This window comes from Solea solea, chromosome 19 (assembly GCF_958295425.1).
Source record: "Solea solea chromosome 19, fSolSol10.1, whole genome shotgun sequence".
Lineage (NCBI taxonomy): Eukaryota > Metazoa > Chordata > Actinopteri > Pleuronectiformes > Soleidae > Solea > Solea solea.
In genome coordinates this window covers 9128036-9149004 of record NC_081152.1, presented here as the reverse complement: position 1 = coordinate 9149004, position 20969 = coordinate 9128036, and the positions used below count along the sequence as shown (strand labels likewise).

General features: G+C 39.9%; 2 protein-coding genes across 2 annotated transcripts in view; one reads left to right on the top strand and one right to left on the bottom strand.

Moving 5' to 3' along the window:
- The window catches only part of LOC131445922 (probable E3 ubiquitin-protein ligase HERC1), a 37777-nt gene extending 26083 nt beyond the window's left edge, over window positions 1-11694 (bottom strand). Inside the window, exons 1-19 of the mRNA XM_058616685.1 lie at window positions 11567-11694; window positions 7401-8400; window positions 6698-6793; window positions 6411-6593; window positions 5554-5766; window positions 5300-5398; window positions 5128-5224; window positions 4894-5037; window positions 4548-4675; window positions 3665-3809; window positions 3397-3568; window positions 3116-3250; window positions 2800-2965; window positions 2485-2610; window positions 1883-2104; window positions 1538-1690; window positions 1170-1302; window positions 668-871; window positions 335-550 (exon numbers count right to left, since the gene is read on the bottom strand). Of these exons, the coding sequence (XP_058472668.1) occupies window positions 335-550; window positions 668-871; window positions 1170-1302; window positions 1538-1690; window positions 1883-2104; window positions 2485-2610; window positions 2800-2965; window positions 3116-3250; window positions 3397-3568; window positions 3665-3809; window positions 4548-4675; window positions 4894-5037; window positions 5128-5224; window positions 5300-5398; window positions 5554-5766; window positions 6411-6593; window positions 6698-6793; window positions 7401-8369 (3601 nt within the window). The 5' untranslated portion in view covers window positions 8370-8400; window positions 11567-11694. The remainder of the gene's footprint in view (window positions 1-334; window positions 551-667; window positions 872-1169; window positions 1303-1537; window positions 1691-1882; window positions 2105-2484; window positions 2611-2799; window positions 2966-3115; window positions 3251-3396; window positions 3569-3664; window positions 3810-4547; window positions 4676-4893; window positions 5038-5127; window positions 5225-5299; window positions 5399-5553; window positions 5767-6410; window positions 6594-6697; window positions 6794-7400; window positions 8401-11566) is intronic.
- Window positions 11695-12247: 553 nt separating this feature from the next.
- esm1 (endothelial cell-specific molecule 1) lies at window positions 12248-13972 on the top strand. Its single transcript, XM_058617658.1, has 3 exons — window positions 12248-12768; window positions 13090-13233; window positions 13389-13972. Exons 1-3 carry the CDS (start codon window positions 12459-12461, stop codon window positions 13481-13483), a joined length of 549 nt encoding a protein of 182 aa, XP_058473641.1. The 5' UTR covers window positions 12248-12458; the 3' UTR covers window positions 13484-13972.
- Window positions 13973-20969: the final 6997 nt, after the last annotated feature.

Genomic DNA, 20969 nt, shown 5'->3' with positions numbered 1-20969 from the left:
CGTTGATGACATTACATCACACTCCAACATGTTTGTAGCCATCTCACTTTAATAGCTGAACGTCAAAAAATGACTTCCTGTGTGTAACTGTGTGCAACATGTCACTGGGTGACAAGAGACATATACCACTATAATGAGAAACACAGAAAGAGTTGTGTGAAGATGACAGGATAAATCAGAATTTGTAAATGTAAATTAAGATGTATAAACAACAATAATAATAACTTTACAGAACATGGACACATCGGTCTATATTGAACTGCATTTGGTTAGCATCTAAGAACCAAAACATTGACACATGTGAACGCATGTGCAGACAGTTCAGTTTTACTACCCAGCTGTTCATAGTCCATCTCAAGGCCATTCCTGAGGAGGACATTTGATAGCCAGAACTCTGATGTTTTCTCCTGGAGAGAGGGTGACGGGCCTTGCAGCATTCCACCAAGGCAACGGCCAACTGCCAACGCTACAGACCGTTCCAGGTCCAAGAGCCAAACCCACTCCCCCTCCTGCTGCTGCTGTCCAAGGCATGAGTTACCTTCACTTTTATCTGTGGAGAAGAACATTTTGTATTTTTCATAGATTTGTAAATTACACTAAAACTTAAAAATCATCATTATCATAAAAGATAAATGTGGATCAATCAGATAGGTCTAAATCCACTGACCTAAATGGGACTTTTGAGCCTCCAACCGTAGTTCCTGTTCCTCCAGTAGAGCGGTCTCTGGCAGCAACTGATTGAAATCATTGAGATGCTCCAACAAGGCCAGTAAATGGCTGAGGAGAGGTTGTACTGTGCTCAGGGGGAGCAGCAGTAAGGAGTACATTACCTGGCACAGCAGGCTGCCAGCCACTGAGTTATACAACACCACTGGGAGAAAGGGTGAGACAAGGCAGAGGGATCAGACTCGAACAATTTAAACATTTAAATGGATTTAAGGATCAATTTATTGAATTTGTTAATATTCTAGTCATTAGATCAGCCGACACCTCAGTGTTGACTCATCCGACTTTTGTATACATTTGGAAAATGCCTTCTCCACTGGTCATTAAACAATGAAAAGGTAAAATGACTTCCCTGGTGGTTTCTAATTATATTTGTGTGTAAAAGAATGTACACGACACACAATTAATGACAACAAAACAACAAGTTGAGTCAATATTCTTACAATTGAGCTTCTTGATAATGTGTTTATCCAGGGAACTGTCCTTTAACAGTTTGGTGGATCTCTTGAGAGTCTCGGCAGCACAAGGAAGCAGCAGGCACAGATGCTCACGAAGCAGCATCACACTACTGTCATCCTACAAAACAGCAAAGTCAGTGTGAGTTACTAAATACAGTTACTAAATACGGTTATAAACCTTTTTAGGTTTGATAATATATCAGCATAAGGTGTGAAAAGGAAAGAGAAGAAGGAGTGTCAACTGCCTTAAATCACCAAAAAAGGAGATTACCGTGTAATACAAAAAAAAGGAATTCTGTAATGACAGGACAATTAACATGTTTTTGTTTTGTGAAGCTGTGACTGTCGTGTACCTCAGAGCTGGAATAGATGTAGCAGTGGGCAAGTAGGTGTTTGTGAAGTCCAGACAGCAGCTGGTGGAAGTGACAGGGAGGATCACTCTGTCCCTCTCGGTTGATAGAAAGCTGCTTGTCACTGTTTTTCTCCAATTCCCCATATGCACGTTCCTGTATGAACGCACAACCAAAGAAAAAAAACATGTGACTGAATGACATTGTGCACCAAAAGGTCGCGAAATTAGAAGAACAGTAGGGAAACGGGTAAAACAATGCAGCGCATTTACACCTAAATTAAATATTTTACCAATTCAATGCACCTTAAATAAAGTTAAACACATACTGTAGATGGGAGGTCCTTACCGTGTAAAAGCCTATGCTGAGGAGCAGGGTTTTGAGGAGCACCTCTGCTAAGTGCAGTGGGTCATAGGGGTCAACGGAGGATGAGGATGACGGCCGGACTGACAGAGCAGGTGTCAGAGGGGGTCCCAGAGCTGCTACCTCCCCAAAATTACTGTAGCCTAGTAAAGAAGCTATATGACTCTGGTCTTGAAGACTGCTGAGGACCATGTCCAACTGCAGACGCTTTGTAAGATACAGATAAAAGAAGAAGAAGAGACAAGTGTCTAGCATTTGCTAATGTGAGATTGTCAATATTCCTGCAGTGAAGAAATAATAATTTCACAGCAACACATTCTCTCACAACATTCAAGAAGTGTTCACATATTGTCTGGCAATGCTCCAAGTCGTCGCTGCGATTATGTGTGATACACAGTTTGCTCACACCATCCATTTCATAGCTTACTCACTCTATCAGAATCGTACTGTTGGTAATTTAAAAAAAGAAAGACAGCACTTTATCCTGCATGTACACTAGCATCATCTATATCTACATCTACAAAATCACATTCTGCCATGATAACATGTTATACTGTACATTTATAAAATAAACAACCTGTACATACCTGTCCTTTGGAGAGGACATTTAAGCTCTGAGGGCCCTGAGGAAGGAGGGAGAGCAGCAGTTCTGTTCTTTCTCTAAGTGGAGGCAGCAGCAGAGTTGCACCAATGGACAACGTGTTCAAAACAGCCTGAGGATGGAGCAAGAAGTTATCAAAATGAGTTTGTATATGCTCTAATAGATGCATGATTTAGACACAGAGCATAGTTATTATCCAGGATTTTGCTCCGACATTAGACCCAAATAATTCCTCCCATTCCTCCTGTCATATGTGACCATTAGTAGATTATTAAAACATTTTAGAAAACCCTTAGTTTACCTGTTGTATGGAATCTGGCATACTGGTGTCTATGAGCCTGAAGAGCAGGTTTCGGAGAGGTCTGCTTTGAGCCCCCAAAACCATGGCACCAGTGCCCCCAGCATGGGCCAAAGATAAGTGGATAGACAGCAGCTTCATGCACAGGAGAAGGAACTGATGATGGTCCCTGAGGAACAAATACAGACAGAGATTAAGGGTTTGGCTCACAGAGACAGGAAGGATGTTTTTGTGTGATAAACAAAGTTTCAAACAGAAAAGAAACAAACTTTATGTAACAGAGTAATCATAACTAGGTGTAATTAAAGTACTGTCATACCTTTTGGATAAGAATGGAGCAGGGGGTGTGTCATTCCCGATGCCATCACAGTAACTTTCTAGGAAGTTGCGAAGATAAGTGAAAGTACTCTCTTCCAAGTCGACACAAAAGGGCCTGTGCCATGCCACAAGTTGCCTGGAAAAAAAGATTGACTCACTTGAAAATAGCTGTACTTTGCCAAAACCCAGTAAGAGTGAAACAAATTAGAAAAAAAGAAGAGATACTGTAATTCTTAAGCAGCTGCTGATGTGATCCTGATTTGCTTAAGAAGACTAATTCACCTGTCAGTTGGAACTGCGGTCCAGGCCAGGCTGTGAGAAGTGCCAGCAGTGATTTGCTGAATGGACACCCCCTCCAAACCAAGGACTTTCTTAGGTTTGGTAATCGGTGTAGATGTGTGGCCTTGGCCGCACTGGCCCATGGTGTTGTTCCCCCAGGCATACACTTCATTCTCTGATAGAAGAAGGAGGAGGAGACATAGCACACTGCATAAATAACACATATAATCCTCAGAGTAACAGACAAAGAACTGTTGCATCTGCATCTTACCATGGGACAGAGCCAGACAGTGGCTGTCTCCACAGGAGATATCAATGATCTTGGTGATACTAAGATCCTCTATGAACCTGGGCCTCAGAGAGGTCATCTCAGAGGAGCCACACCCTAAACACGAGCCACAGCCCCATGCAAACACCTAAAGGATTGACGTGTAATAAACAAATATTTATGCATCATTGACACATTATTTCTTATATTTTCTAATATTCTAATAACCCAAATACATAACTGAGTCAGGCTGAATAGTTGGGCGAGTCCAAATCATTCAATTATTAAACAGAACAAGTTCTTGTTCTCAGACATTTGATAAATCCTGCTGTCACTAAAACTTTATTTTTTTTTATAACCAAAAGGCTTATTTGACAAAGTTTTGCAATAAATATTTAATGTATCTAATATTAAGCTCATACATTATTTTCATTTAAAATATATAAGTGCACTACAAAATGCAGATTGGAGGGACAGAGGATGGGTTTTGTTCAATACATGTTAATTTAAGTCAAACATTTTGGTGTACATATGTTATTATTTTATTAAATGGGGAGCAAAATTGTCTGTAAAAACTGTATTTCATATTGATCAACAGCTGCACGGATTTCTGAAGACTGGCATCAGCAAAAGAAAAACCCATATTATTTAACCTCTAAAGAAGAATACAAGCTCTGGATGACAAATTCCCTCAGAATAAAAGCTTGCCAAAGACAGTATAAAACATATGGAGTTAGCTTTGTTGTAATGACAGCTTTTGTATATTGTTTTTAGTTTAAACAAGTAAGAACTATGTGTACAAATTTTAAAAATAGATAAATACATAAAGGACTTCGTCACACGGCACTGTGAAGAATCATCTCTGATGCAAAATACGAAGTCTCACCTGTCCAGCGGAGGTAAGAGCCAGTGACGACTGACTGCCTGCACATATTTTCCTGATGATGAATCCATGCAGGGCCTCTACGACCTTGGGGCGATACACACGATTGGTGTCTCCGTGACCTAGTTTACCTGCAAGGTTGAGCCACAGCAGGATATCAGTGCTGAATCGCACAGTAGCTCAAGATGCTTCTGTTAGGATAAACCACCAACTGTTTCCACAAAGGGCAAAACAAGCATCTGTTTTTGTAAATTTTCTGTTACGTTTTTCTGTTTATGCTAATTTTCATATTTTGTATCAAAATGAAAAGCCTGTCAGTGAGCGTGTGGTTGACATCTATTTAACATACCGTTGTCTCCTCCCCCAAAGGACCACACAGTGTGTCCGTCCTGTGCTACAGCAATGGTGTGAGAGCTGCCACAAGCCACCTGACCTACGCCACTGATGTCCTTCACCAGTGTGGGCATGTTTCGACTCTGGCTGTCACTATGGCCTGGAGAGGAGGGGAAAAATCAGCATAATGATTGATTGCACAAATCTGAGACAGACGGGGTACACGCAACTGGAAAAATAATGTGTTTACCAAGTCGGCCAAAGTCCCCTTCTCCCCATGTATAAAGCTCTCCATCATTAGTCACAGCAGCACTGTGTCTGTAGCCAGCAGACACACAGACTACAACCTGGCAAAGACATCACCATATATTGAAAAAATGCTATATCACTTTATTGGTTTTCAAAGTTGTCTGTATTCTTACTTTGCCTAACAGTGGTCCTTGTATGATTTTGGGGTATTTCTGTGTAGCACTGTTGCCATGGCCCAGCTTCCCATACTCTCCATCACCCCAGCTGAACACCTGGAACAAAGTTAAGTAAGAGCAGGTGAAAAATTCTGAACAGGTGGAATTCTAGTTACTATTCTCATGTCTTGTTGTTCTGTTAGTATAATGTAACACAAATAAACACTGTCAGAGCTACAATCGCAGTCGCAGCAATCATTTTAACTTCTTACCTCGCCCTCTACAGTGATGGCCAAAGTGTGACCATCTGAGCCCTTGGAGGACGACACTTTCTTCATGTTCCTATGTGGCTCCAGCACAAGTTTCTTGGGCATGGACTGGTTATTCGAGTCGCCCAGGCCCAGACGACCATAGCTGCCTTTTCCACACGCTTTCACGGAACCATCCGCAGATACAGAAAATGTACAGTACTGACCTGCTTCAATCTAAAGGAAGTATAGATATGTACGATATTTAAGAAAGGTGAGATGTAATGGGGCAGAATATCAATTGAAACAATACATTCTTGGTTTTTTTTCCTCTCCAAAAATACACATAGATATCAGACATACAAAGTGCAGTGATTTTGGTGTGTGCTGCATTAATGGACAATGCAACAAGGACAGCATAACATTACTGTCTTTGAAAGTTTATATGTTACTGAATGGAAGTAACATCCAAACAGGAGAAACAGGAGGGTCACGGGGGGTGCTGTGCCAATCTCAGCTGGCATATACAGACAAACAACCATTCATCCATTCACTCTCACTCTCACACCTATTGTCAATTTTACCTAATCCCCATATTGCATGTTTTTGAACTGTGGGAGGAAGCCAGTGAACCCGGAGGAAAACCCACGCACACATGGGGAGAACATGCAAACTCCATGCAGAAAAGGTCTCGTTCCAACCGGGGCTCGAACCCTGTACTGTATAGTTGTATAGGTATCAAATGTATTAATAGTTATTCAATTAAATATGATATTCTAAACATTAACTTAATATGTGATGATGTTTAAAAATGAGTAAAACTATAAAATAAATAATGTGACACACATAGTAAGTAGCGCTGTCCTTGCGAAAAGTCATACCATTTGAGCATCGCTGAAACCCTGCGTCAGTTTCGGGAGCAGGATTTTCTCCAATGTTCCCTCTGCGAGCTGATGGCTGCTGTTGCTGCCCCACACGTACACCATGACCGTGTCACTCTCTGTACTAGGAGAAGCTGTGTCAGTGCTACATGAGCACAGGCAGTAGGATGCCAGATTACAAATCTGCCAAAATGAGAGGAAGGTAAATCAGATCACAAGTATTACAATCACCAACATGTTTTTCCTAGTATCTGTATAGTATAGTCCATAACGGCGTTCAGTGTTACCTCCTCAAAGAGGCATAGAGCAGCCTGGGAGAGCTGGCAAAGTCCATCTGCGTCCTTCTTTAGCACCTGAGTATTTGCAGAGTCTCCACGGAAACCCTAGAGGAAAAATATGTCAATCTAGGCTACATCTTTTTTTTTTTTACATTTCAAGAGTGATATATTACATGTTAATTACCCTAAAACCAGAGATGCAGTGTTTATCAGAATAAGAAAATCCCCAATTCAAGGATCTGTATGAAAACTGTAATTATCTGTGAAGCTGACATATGACTCTATATGTACATCTAGAGAGGACAGGAAGACTGACCCAGGCTTAATTCTTAGCCACCCCAAGCTTCAAATGAGAATGTTTAATAAAAAAAAAGTCTATAGCAGATAAGGAAGTGGCATTTAAGAGCCATTTTCCTTCTCAACAGGCAAAGGGATTCAAATATTTAGAGGCTTAATTTACCAGAAATGTATAAACTAGCTTCTCCTGCAATAAAAATACATGTATGTATTACTATATGTGATCTAGTGATGTTGTATGGAAATAATAAAGTCTTAATAACTAATAAAAAGGGGACTTAGAATTTAAAATTACACAGGTAGCTTTCAATGCTGCCATCAGTCTTATGATGACATTTATCAACCATTATTTCTGAACAGAGCTGAAAGGAGGAAGAAGAAAACAAAGGTCCACATCAAATAGAATGTGACATACCGAGTATTGCCTCATTTGATATAGAGTTTGATGGATGACATCAAATCCAACACAAGCTGCCTGTTGTGAGCTCAATGAGGAGGAAGACAAACTGGAGGTTGAGGAAGACATGGAAGCAGCCAAAGCTACTTCCACCCACTCCAGCAGGAACTTGAGAGAGCCTCTCTGCATGGCCAGACCAAGCAGTAGCTCCAGCGCTAGCCTTCGACCAGTGGGATCTGCACCACCAGTCCCACTGCTCACTGATGTCTTCTTCAAGAAGTCAGCCACCTGAGCCAGGCAGTCGAGCCCGACAGACGGGATCTTGTTCTCGTTAGCCAAAGAAAGTGGCGGAAGAGAAGTGAGCACCGAGGACGCTGTGGCCAGCACATCATTACAAAGCACCGACTCCGGATGCACGGACGCCGCAAATCTCCAGTTCTGCTGCAGTAGTGAGAAGAGCAGACTCAAACCTGTCCTCACACCCATCTCTATCAGAACATCCGTACCTGACTTGACTTTGCACGCTCCCCCCGGCAGGCATGGCTCTGAGGGCAGCTCGAGCTGCCCACACTCAGCCCCGCTGTCTGTGGACTGGGAGGGCAGCTGCATACGGAACTTGTCATGGTATTTGCTGTGAAGTGCATAGTAGATCCTCTGGAGAACTACCAGCCTGTGGTGGAGGCCCAAGGTGTAGGAGGTTTGCGTCAGCATGCGGTGAGCCAGCCATCGCTGGCTGTGAAGAAGAGATGACAGGTAATCTTCCTTCTCTGCTGAGGCACTGGACTCGCACTCAAAGTCTGGCAGGCGTGGGCCTATGAGTTCTTGCACGGGCTGCGCCAAAGTCACCACTTCCTTGTTGTAAAGCAGCTTACTGTAGAGCTCAGCAGCTCTGTGCCTCCTTACTGTCTCGACACCGTCTTCTGCTGCCCAGGAGCTGTTGAAGTGCTCCTGCCACTTTAGCAACACATGGGTCTGACACGGTACCATATCTGAGCATTATCTAAATGATAGTGTACACCTGAATAAAAGAGAAGAAAATATGGTTAGGGGAGATGAAGACTGTATATTGACAAAAAATAAAGAATTCACCTACATTTCCTTCACATTAGATTAATATAATTAAATGTCATATTGATTACCATTATTGATATGCAGGCAACATTTGCTGATGAAAGCTAATGGCCTAATGCAATTCAATGTCAAGGTGTCCGATTTCTCCAGAGTGTTGGGCCTTTTCCAATATCTAGTGAATTCAGTAAGGTGGGTCATCTTAGTTTAGTTTAGTTTATTTAATTCAAAAACATGATAAAATAACAACTCAAATTAGAAAAGACTGCTAAACCTTTCGATAAATAACAAAAAAGGAAATATTTGGGCATTGAAGTCCTACAAGGGCTGCTCAGTTACTTGTTTTCAAATTGAAATTAGAAACAACACAATTAGCAGCACATAAGCAAGATTAATGTGTTCATCATATCTCATGTAACAATGCTCCATCACTTTTTCTAACTATTACAAAATGAAGGCTGACACTAGATAAAAAGAAATGATCAAAAATCTAATCGTTATCAAAGAACAAACAAACTCGCAATTAGATATTTTCCCCAAATTGTTCAGTCCTAAGTCCTAGCAACTACTACCTTATTTGTTTCTATTTTCTTTTCCTTTCCCTAATGAATTTCTGTCTTACAATCCAAATGTATTCTGTCATTTTTAATGAAAAATTACTTATTTCATAAAATGGTTGTTAAAGATTGAAAGAATTAAGCCTGTTTCCAGCGATTAGGCACCTGTGTTGGTAATTATACTTGGATCACACTGTCAATTCATTCATATCCTGTGTCTTTAGTGAGAAAGTAGTTGTCATGGTCATCCTGTCAACACTGACCACCTGATGCTCTGACACAGAATCCCCTGCAACGACAACTGAGACTCAGCCCGAGTCCGCCTGTCTGCATTACTCTTAACTTTCATCACAAATAAAAGACTGAGCCTGATGCTGTTGTTTAGTGGAAATACATGACATCCAACGTAATCTCTTCAATGTGATAATTGCTACGACTGTCACAATGTTGAGGTCACCATTCATCATCTGGTGGGTAATTTCATGGGAATATCGGCCGGCATAACGTTCTCACTTAGTAACTTAAGTGAAAGTAACTATATTTAAAAACCACTAGGATGCCGTGATAATTACTTGAACATAATCTCAAATTAGGTGTAAAACTAAGCCTTCACTATGAATGTGTTTCTCTCAAGAGTTTTCATTCCTGTCAAGTGTCACACAAATTTGAGAGTGAACAAAAAAGTGACAACAACTGCTAACATGCGGGAGAGAAATCTCACTCTTGAGTCAAGAGACTCCTTGCTATTATTAAAGCTTGTAGAAAAACACAAACTGGCACGAGTGAGAGAATTCAAGTTACAGCGTGCTAAATGTGAGCATGACCCACAGTCACAGAACCTGAGGCCTGTGGGGCTATATGGTTTCCACTCTGGCCAAAAATAACAGCAAACATTGATATAGTAAAGGGCTCGTTGGTTTGTCGACCACCAGCAAGCAACCACACCAACAACGTACGGCAAAGCTATCAAAAATTAGGATCTCTACAAAGTTGTGGAGTACACAAACATTCAGGACAAGGGAACAAAGTTTAGATCTCTTTCCTTGAGCACACATTGCTTCAGCTTTATAGGGATTCATTTAAAATGTGCATATACTGTATCAAAACTTGTACTTATCATTATTTACAAACAAAAGTAAGAATAATATAGAAATAACATAAACACAGTTGGGCCTGTTTGTCTGTGTGTATATTCATTTGATTGCAGGATTACAGAAAAAGTGGTGAAACTATTTGAAACACACTTGCTGGAGGGGTGGAGTACGTAACAGCAGAGATTCCAAAAACACATTTAACACTTATGAAATTGTGAGAGATTCTCAGACATTTTGCTCCAGCAGTAATGTGGACTGATCTTGGTGTAAACAAACAGACATATTTATGGTGCGCAGATCTACGAGTTTGCACAACATAAACAAGATAAACAGACTTTCTTTTTTTCCCTTTTCAATGACATTTCTATGGCCATGGCCAATTGAGTGTTTTACAAGGTAAGGTCTATTTTAAACTTTAAAAACTCAATTCCATTCCATTTTGGCCAGCTATCGTTCCTTTTTTCAATGTCACGATGATCTACAGACATCGTGTAGACACACTGCATTTCTCTGCAAGTGTGCTCTTATCTCCATCCTTCTTTCTTTACATCAAGACAAAATGTGTCTCCTGCATGTCCCTTCACTCCTGGAACCCCTAGCAGGACTAACAGCATGACATTAACCCTCAAAGCACAGTCAGGGTTTTTGAAAGTCCCTTCTCCTGAGCCAACCAAGGCACGTTTGGGCAGCTATTGCCATGACAACCCTCAACACCATAGGTATTCTATTCAGACAACGGGTGCCTGATAACTGATATTAAAAGAAAAAAAAAGGTGTTAATGGAGTAGAAGATTTTTGATCTCATATATCACTTCAAGCCAGTATGACAGCAGTAAAGCATATAGTTACAGCATTTTACTGCAAAAACTGCAAATATTGGCACACGTTGTGCCAATATTTCCTGACAGTATAGTTGTGTTCATTTAAATACAGGTTATTTTAATGATGATGGTTGAAATGTTCTCTATATATAAAAGCCATACAATCATTGCTCTCAATATGACATAATTGTCAACGTTATTGCATGTTTTCCTTACAATGCAGCCCTAGTAAAGTTATCGGGGGTTTTGGGCAACTCCTTAATTACAAACGGTGTGTTTTTAATATTCTCTCTGTGCAAAGAAAGAAAGAAAGAAAGCGTCCGTCAACACTGTAGCATGGACGTTGTATCGTATAGCCCTTTAATAGACCACCGTTATATTCATTACACTGACACAGAAATACCGTGAATTTGTCGCGCAGTCGTTGCCGTGACATTGACAAACACCGGCGCTAATGTCATTACCGCGCATATACTTGCGGTGACAGCGGAGCTAAGGCTGTCTGCAGTGCAGCAGCAGCAGCTAGTCTGTCAAACACGACCAAGCCCCTCCGCTACTTTCGTCAAAAACGCTCGTCAGCGCCGCACCAAGGCGTTACACCTGCGCCCTGTAACATCAAAACAAACGAGACATATGTGGGTTACCTTGACAGTAAACATCCGCGGCTGAGAGGTCTGGCGTTTACCTGCCCGTCCCACTGAGGTATCCTCTCCCTCACTCAGACGCAAATATCACATCAACCTTCTCCTCTTTCCTCCTCCTCTTCTTCTTCTTCTTCTTCCTGCACTCGCGACATAAACCACAGAGGGCGACCACCGCCGGAAGACCACAATACCGCCACCGTGTGTCAGGGAGGAAGAGAGCACCACCGTCATCTTAATCTTCATGATAGATAGATAGATAGATAGATAGATAGATAGAAACATTTGCTTATTTAAATAATATGCTTTATTAAATACTTAAATTTGTGGCTTTATTTATTGTATCATTATTATTATTTGTGTTAAACGTATTTAAAGTGTATCATACATTATTTAATAAGAGTAATATGCACGTGTCTGTCCTCGAGGCTAAACTATAATTTTCTTTTTTGCCTCTTTTCATTTAACTTGCATATCTTGTTTTGGTTAATTATGCAGCATGGGACTGGTTGGTTTTCTCTTCGGGTCAGACAGGTTCGGGTGTTTGGGGGTTCCGCTCCATCACCCATACAAAAACAAACCAAAGATAACTTATGACATCAGGTCACAGACGGATTTCAATTCCTGGATGGCGGTGCGGAGTTGATCCCACTTCCAAGCCGGATTTCTAAAAAGGGGCCTGGCTGACTGGCAAGAGGGACGACAACACCGGAATGAGGAAATTGACGAGGGCAAGCCATGTGCAAAACAAAGTTGTTCATCGCTGATAACCGCGCAACCTGATGAACCGCAGGTCACTCCACTCAAGTCTCTCACAGCTGATGCGCTCGTCCGTCTCGTCCCCGAACAACCGCTCGCCCCAAAAGACAGCGAGCTCCCCGGACTCCATCCAGTGATGTCTCTCCTCCTCATCACGGTGCTGTCTTCACTTCTCGTGCAAGATGCTGAGGCGTGGGGCGCCAATGTCAAGTACGCCGTGAACTGCCCGGACAGATGCAGCGCGGAGCTGTGCGGCGGGACGCAGCAGCGGTGCGCACGGACGGTGCTGGATGACTGCGGCTGTTGCCAGGTGTGTGCAGCCGGCAGAGGCGAGCACTGTTACCGCACCGTGTCGGGGATGCACGGGGTGAAGTGCGGACCGGGATTATTCTGCGAGTTCTACAAAGACGAGGACGATTATGGAGACGAATATGGGGTCTGCAAAGGTACGTTTTCCACATTGAAACAGTATAGCACATCTCTGCTGTTTGTGCATGCTGCATTTTCAACAGAGGGATGCTCCGCTGCACCATGATCACACCATTCCACAATCTTATTTGATGATCACAATTAATAACAACAGAATCACTAGATACAGGTGCAAACATGTGCCTCTTCTCTTCAATATGGATTAAATATTTGATATATTCTCTTAAGTGCAATCATGCTGATCAATAACATTCATGTATCAATGAGTCATAAAGGCTTCTATCCCAGTCTTACAGGGTCACTAATACTGTTTTTTTTACATTCTTTCATTTGCACAGACTGTCTCTATGGGACCTATGGGGTTGAGTGCCGCAAGACATGCAACTGCAAAGGAGGCATCTGTGACAGGGAGACAGGAGCATGTCTCACCCTCAAATTCTTTGCCAAAATTGCCAGCGTGCTTAAAACTGAGCCACAAGCAGGTAAAACTAAGTTTAAATCACTCGGCTTTTTTTCTCCCAAAGACTGCAATTACAGCAAATATCTCACCAAGCAGAATAAACTTTTTTTAAAAAAAAAGATGTGAAAATATTGTATATTTTGTATCACATTAAATGATGTTGTGTTGTATTGTCAGGAGGAGAGTTGGGCTCAGGAGAGGTCACTGCGTCCCAGAACAGAGACCAGCACATGGACAGATCCACCGCCCCAAAGAAGCTCAACCCTCGCTGACCAGTGCTGACCAGACTGAATCTCTTCAGTGTAAATGTAGCATTAACTTATAAATGATGTGAAATATATATTTTATTATGTTAAATGACAAAAAGGGACTCTTTGTTTTCTTCTTTTTTTTTTACACCATTTGGATGTTTTTATTTAGTATGTTTGGTCCCTATTTGAAATGTCACATTTTCTAATGAAATATGCAGAGTATGTCATTATTTTTTAAAGCTCTCTCTTCTTTCTTTCTTTTTTCTCTTGCTATTTATCCATGTGTATTTAGAATGCCTTCATACATTATTGATGAAGAAATGAGAGTGCAAATGTTTAAAGAAAGTGAAACGTGTTCGTATTCAAACTGAACTGCAGCAGTATTTTAAAGGTCACCATAAGGATCCTTAATGTCTATTGTATATATGAAAGAACATGAACAATATCATATCTAAGACACCAGCTAATGTAAAAAAAAAGACCTTACAATTAAACCAAAGTTATCACTGACTGTTGTCATTTCATTTCTAATGCTGAGTTTTTCTATTGACTTTATAAACTGCATCCTTTTTTAAACAGTTAACATCATGAGGAAATGGGGTCACTGCTTTTATGACTTTCTATTTCTATCTAAATAGTTGAAAATAAGAATTAAATTAAAATGCATGACACACATTTGGCATTTTTTTAAGACACATTATCACTATATTGTAAAACTAATTGATAATGTGAAGCACAGTTTCCTTCCAAAGTGCATTGTTCAAACACTTCAGCTCCTTCACAGGTTCAAACCGTCTCTCTCCGCTTCATAAAGATCTGGATTTGGACAGTGTGGATCCTCACAAAGCGAGATCTTTTGAGTTGTCATGGCATATTTTCAACCCGTTCCAACCAAAGCTTGGGAGGAGACAGTACAAGTATTGGGAAACTTGTGTGTTTCCACTGCTTCATTTCACTTTACTGTCATATTATTGTAAACAACTGTGTGATGCCAAGACATGTTGAATATTTTGACCAGTTCTCACATCCAGTAAGACAATAATAAAGCTCGTATTATAACATCAGTACTGGATTAATGAATTCATGCCAGATGAGTGAATTAACTTAATTTTATGTGGGGACATGACTGGAATATGATGCAGCGTTAACTTAAACATCTCTGGGTTTTCTTAGGTTATAACTTAAGTCAAAGAAAAAGACTTAAAACGATCTCTGACAGTCAACATTTTGTGCTTAATTATGCGTTATTTATAGAAATTGACACCTCCATCTGTAACAGAGACACCTGGCACTTTTGAAAACTGGACACAAAGACTGTGCTAAATTAGACGTTTATTTAAGGGATGTGGAAAAAGTGTATAAAAGAAAAAAAAAGAAGAAGAAGTCTGCATCGATGGTTCCCACAGTGATAGTGGATGTAACTTTATACCCAAACACAGGAGCAGAAATATGTTTTTAGCGCTGAGAGACGTTCAGGAATCCTTGTCAAGCATCCTTGACTGTAAACTGTGGAGCGCAGTATTTTCTCAGCTTCCACAAATGGCAAAGTATTCCCGTTCCCATGCAGAAAACATCCCAGTCATGCAAAATATAACCGTCAATAGATTAAACACTGAAGAGCAAAGACAGAGTTTAATGGATGTACGGGAGGGAATGGAGGGAATTTATCTTTGTGGGCACATGGAGAGTTTTTCATAATTAACATACTTAGCTTTGACTACAACAATAAAGTGAAATAGATGAGGCTCCCAGGATGAACCGAAAAATGTGCTATAGACTTATATTCATCAAAATCAGAGGAAAAAGAAATAGAATTTTATTTCGAGACAATGTTCAAGTACGAAAGAATTCCTTTCCTGGAGGAAAACTTATCATGAATGGTTTTTAGTTCTTCTCTCAGTCTACAGAATTGAGATGACATATTTTTTATCCTGTGAGTGAGTGGCATAATTATTTTTAGTGCTTCTTTGTCTAAGAGTAAAGCAAAAAAACATGAGGGTTTGATTAGAATATAATATATCTCTATATATCTTAAGTGTCCTTAGATTGGTCCATGATGAAGCTGACATCTATATAAATGTCTTTCTAATGTTGAATTCTAACACACTCTGTCAGAAACAATGCTTTTTCCTCTTTATTCCAATACAATAGCTCAGGCAGGCAGTAAACATCTGATGGAGGTTGAAATTGATGTCATACATCGTGAGACAAAATGTTAAAATAATCCTGTCCCGGTTAAAAATAACTCTTATTAGCCTCACGTCTGACTCTGACTGGTACAAAAATGTTTTCCAGTATCCAGCTTGTTTATTTCCTGTGCTTCCTGACACCTGTGAAAATGTCCCTTCTTCCTGTTGTTGTTGTGTCTGTCCACAGCAGGAATTTGAAAAGCAAGGATTTCTTTTTTTTTCATGTGACACTCTAAAAGCTTGAAATTCACAAGTGACACACAAGTGCAAAGGCCTTATCTTCCTGTCCAATTTAAAAAAAATAAAATAAAAATAATTCCAATGTACATGTATGAATTGTGTGAATAAGATTAGTTCAAATGACAAAAAACTTAAGTATAAGTATGATTTACAAAATATTCTCCTCTGAATTTGCCATTTTGTTGCAGTTATTACGATTTAAAACCAGGATATTAGTGAATTTCAGTGTTAAATGATTTTTTATTTGGTCACACGTGGTGAATTCCCACAAATTACATTTGTTAAATACATGGATGTAGCCTAAAGTATCTCCTTAATCCAAGAACAGTGACACACACACACACACACACACACACCGTTTTACAGGTATGCGAGCGGCCTGTGTATGAACGTGCTTCGTGCTCATATGTTCCTCTCATTCCCCTGAGAACCGACAGGCCGAGGCCTCGCATCCAAACAAAGGACCCTGGAAAATAACAGGAAAGCGTTGGTGAGAAATACCCTTTATCTGACTCCCTGAACACGTCACTGCCGTCTCTGCAGAAACAAAGGTGCGTGAACGGTGTAGTAAATAACACTGATTTACTGCAAATAGTTGCTCGGATATTTACAGTTTGGCCTGGCCACTGCATGTTGTTTATTGTAGCAGCAGAATGACAAGGCTAATTGGAGACAACACATAAACACTGTGAACCAGGAAATTAAAGTGATTTGATGGATTATATTGATAGCGGAGGCTTATGAAAAAAACACTGGAACTCACACACCGTCACAACACCTACGTACGGTCCGATAAATCAAAAGTTTCCCCATACTTGTTTGTGTGTGTGTGTTTTCATGATTCTCAGTGAACTGAAAATAGTGAAACAAGTGGCCTTGACCTCAGTGACCTGAAAGACATCTGACCCCCATAGGAATTGTCTTCTTCTGAACAATGTGACTTTAAAAAGATCAGGTTCACGTCTCTGTGTTAGTTTGAACTGCCATCACATTTTACATGTCGGATTATCTCTTATTCTTTTTACATGTCAGATTATCTCTTGTCACTGTCAGAACATCCTCAACTATAACACTTTTGTTTTCATATGGACTGAGGTATACGTAGAATAAAAAGATATTTATGAGGCTAAATGGATCTATAAATCGCAAAAACAGACAGAAATAAAACAAAATCAAAAATGAAGTAAATAATAACATAAGGAAAAGGGTACTTCAAACACAAAACAAGTGTAAAATGTAAAATGTAAAACTTGATAAACACGATTGATAATTAAAACATGTGTTCCCCTATGCTGTCAGAGCATCCTCGACTATTTGTGGCCACAAGACCTGTTCTCTGTTATGAAGGAAGTTCACTGAACACATCACTGACATGTTCATATAACTAGTTGGAGGTAACTTTTGCTTGAAGTAATAATCATTAAAAGATTATACTAAATTTCACAGCTGTTAAAAATCAAAAATCGCCTCAGATTGGCTGTGGCAACCTCCACCTGCTGGCTGCATTCATTGGGTTCATGCCAACATTTAAAGTGAACATCAACTGAACCTAACCCTCCTAATCTGTGTTTACATGATTCTATACATAATGCTCTGTTGCCACACAGTTGGCTGATTTCAAAATAGCATGAACACACAGGTGTATAGGTCAGTGTTCACCACATAATAATAAAAAAGAGCAAAATATATGGACTTTGGAAGTCCAGGGAGGTCCCATCATTCCTGAGTGCCATATATTCTGTGACACATGGACCTCTGGTGGCTCCTTCATGGTACTGTAACTTACAGCTACTTCCTGTTTTGTTTTCCATTCACTTTGTCCTGAAAGCTTTGACAAATATTCCAATAAAATATTTCACTTTGACTGCTTCAAATTGGATACTGTGTGTCTGTCATCTGCAGTTAATATTACAGGAAGTTTATGTTACTCATATGATGACTGTGACATCACATTTACATCGGTGTCATTTCTTCAAACAACAAGGAAAACGGTAAAGAAGGAAGCTCTCACACTGCTGTCTCGTCCTACACGTCCATATGTTATTTAGTCCAACATTAGTGTTAAAATAATAACATTAGAGTAAATATATACATGTATATACATACACACACACACATATATATGTATATATATATATATGTATATATATATATATATATATATACATATATATAAATGAGATTAAAGTAAAAAATAATACTAATTATAATTAGTATTAGTCATGATTACCCCTAATAAATTCAGCACAGTAAAAACTACTTATGAGGCAAAATGAATCTATAAATAACAAAAACAGCCTAATAAGATATAGAAGAGTGTAATTAAAACCCCAAACAAGCTAATACATATGATTTATTGTATTCAATGACTTGATAAATATATCCAAATATGTTACGTATATTAAAAACATTTAGCTTACAGCCATATTTAGTTCTCTTTCTATATTCTATCACCTCTGTCACCCCGCTGTGTTTACAAGGAAGAAAAGGTCACGGGCCATTGTTTTCATTATAACGTGATATTAAACGGCCACATGTAATTTATTGGAGGGCCTCAGTTTGGGACCTCTGCGCTACACCAAGGTCCATGTGTTCGTGTTGACCTTTGTGTTGACCTTTGTGTTGACTATGACAAACAACAGCTAATAACCCTCACCCTCACACTCCTTCTGTTTCACGATTTCATTAGATTCACCTGTAGTGAGCCGAGAGAGATCAATAAAATATTGGACTGAGTGAGTTAGTGTCATGCAAAAGTTATGAATTTCATTCACTTGAGCTGATGTCAATCCTTTTGTCACAAAACACTTTCAGTGTGTATTAATCCGGCCACTTGGGGGCAGTAGTAAGACACTGGAAACGTTGGTGAACACCAGTGTTTAAGTTGACTCAGTGGATATGTTGGTTTCCTATTGACAAATCCACAGACACATAACAACAGTGGCATTCATTGTGACTCATGTTTGTACTTGCTTGACGGATTTCAGTCCAATATTCATCCCCTTAAAGCCCTGTTTTTGAATCCGCCGTGCCAGAAAACTGCTCAGAAAAAATGTAGGAAGCATTTAATCATCACAGTCTTTGATTTTCTGTGTGTTTTTGAATCCAGTCCCCAATGGTCTGGTGATTTATAATGATGGATGTTACCTCGGCAAAGATTTCCAGCTGAAATATTTCATTCATAAAGCTTAATGCTTCAAGTATGTTCCCCAGCTATAGATGATTACAGTTGTCTATCAGTTGTTTGGGCACACAGTGTTAGTTTATATCAGTTTCCTCTTCAGTTGTGTCTTCACACACACACACACACACACACATCCACTCTCCTTTCTGAATCAATTCAGGATCATCTTTTAAGCCGTGTAACACACTACAACTCAAAGATGTATCATAAATCTAATCATAAAACCAGAGTAACCAGCGAGGTTTAAAAAAAAAAAAAAAAAGAAAAGTGGATGCTACATGTCAGTATAGTAAAGATAGAAGCCACAGTAAGTGAGTCCTCGGAGGCAACCGTTTCCATCAGTGTGGGACTCTGGAGATTTTTATTATCTCTCCTTGAGTCACCCACTGTCCAGAACCTCTGACTGGAAGGCCATGAGAACAGCACATCTATTGAGAATATTTGAATTCCCAGAGGCTTCCTCTGCGAAGATTCATCCATTCTAATGGCATGAGTTCTCTCCTATCACATCTCGTGGGGGTAGATGCAGTGCCATGTTTGTTTACAGATGGCCACATCTTACATCACAAGGTCACAGTGTTTCATGTTCAGCATTCCACATCCTATACAGATATAATAAATACATGCTGAAGGACGGATGTGGACAGATGGCTGTTGTTTGCTCTCGTCTTTTCTTTCTTTGTCTTTATTTGATCCAATGAGGCTTTTAATGACACTTTCAAAACTCTTTGTGTGTGGTGACTATCGTTTATATTAATATTGAATGTACTGATGGTTAGTGTGCATGAGAGTGAGAGTGATTCCCAAAGTGTGAGCATTGGAGGTATTGCAGAGAGGGCTACAACTTCTAGTTAAAAGAAATTGCCGTGCATTATTTGTTTAGGGGATATGTTAAAGATGAAGTCATTAACCCTTTAGTGCTCACACGGCACACATCTTAAACACATCATCAAGACATTTCGTCTTATGTGTTGTTGAGACAAAGTTATGATTAATTTTTTAATTTTTTAAATTTTTAGTAGTGATATAAAGTAGCAGAAATTGTGCTGAAGTCGCAAAATAGACATTTTTCTCTTTTATTTTTGTTCATAAAAACGAGCCAGGCGGACTTTAAACTTTGTTTATATAGTTGGTGGTTTCATCAGATTGTCTATGTGGTGCTGAAAAAGGATAGAAGAAACTCTATGTTGCACATTCTTACAGCCTCATTCTTACAGCCTAAATACCCTGAGTTCTAAGGGTTAAAATACAGGCCAATGAAACATTTATCACTTTAGTTTTCAATTACCCACACGCACACACACACAGAAACATGAAATGTGCTCTCCTCCTTGGAGAAAACAAGTGCAAGACTATAGCTGGACCACTCCCAAGTAAACAAGGTGCTCTTCCCACCAGTGTGTATACAGCTGGGCTCACACCAAAGTGAGAACAGAGTCACTGAATAAATGTTTGTCAAGCTGAATGCACGCAGTCATTTGTATATGTCGTGTTGAAGACGCTTTAAAACTAGGGCAGCCCTCTAATAAGTCCATGTGCTGGATTACTCCCAAGTCTAAAAGCCAGGATTTCCACATTGGGAAACAGAGGGATGTCTGTACTAAATTTGGAGAAAAGTGGAACATATATAATATTTGTGAATTTAAAATCAAATAACTGCCAGTTGCTTGAGAGAAAGTGAGTGCACCAGTGGGGCGCTGCTCACTCACTTCCACCTCTCATCTCAAGACTTCCTCAAACATGCTCCCTTGCTCTCTATCTCTCCCTCTCTCCCTCTCTCTCACACACACACACCATCACACACTTTCCTCCTCCCTCTCCCCTCCCTTCTCCCTCTCTCCTCTGTAACCCAACATACACACAGTCCTCTCTCACTTCAGTGTTTGTCTCTCTA

Bases quoted from the DNA above. Each gene is read 5' to 3' on its own strand.
- esm1 (XM_058617658.1), top strand. From the start codon at position 12,459: ATGTCTCTCCTCCTCATCACGGTGCTGTCTTCACTTCTCGTGCAAGAT. The intron at 12,769-13,089 runs GTACGTTTTCCA...TCATTTGCACAG, and splicing joins CGAATATGGGGTCTGCAAAG to ACTGTCTCTATGGGACCTAT. The intron at 13,234-13,388 runs GTAAAACTAAGT...TTGTATTGTCAG, and splicing joins TAAAACTGAGCCACAAGCAG to GAGGAGAGTTGGGCTCAGGA.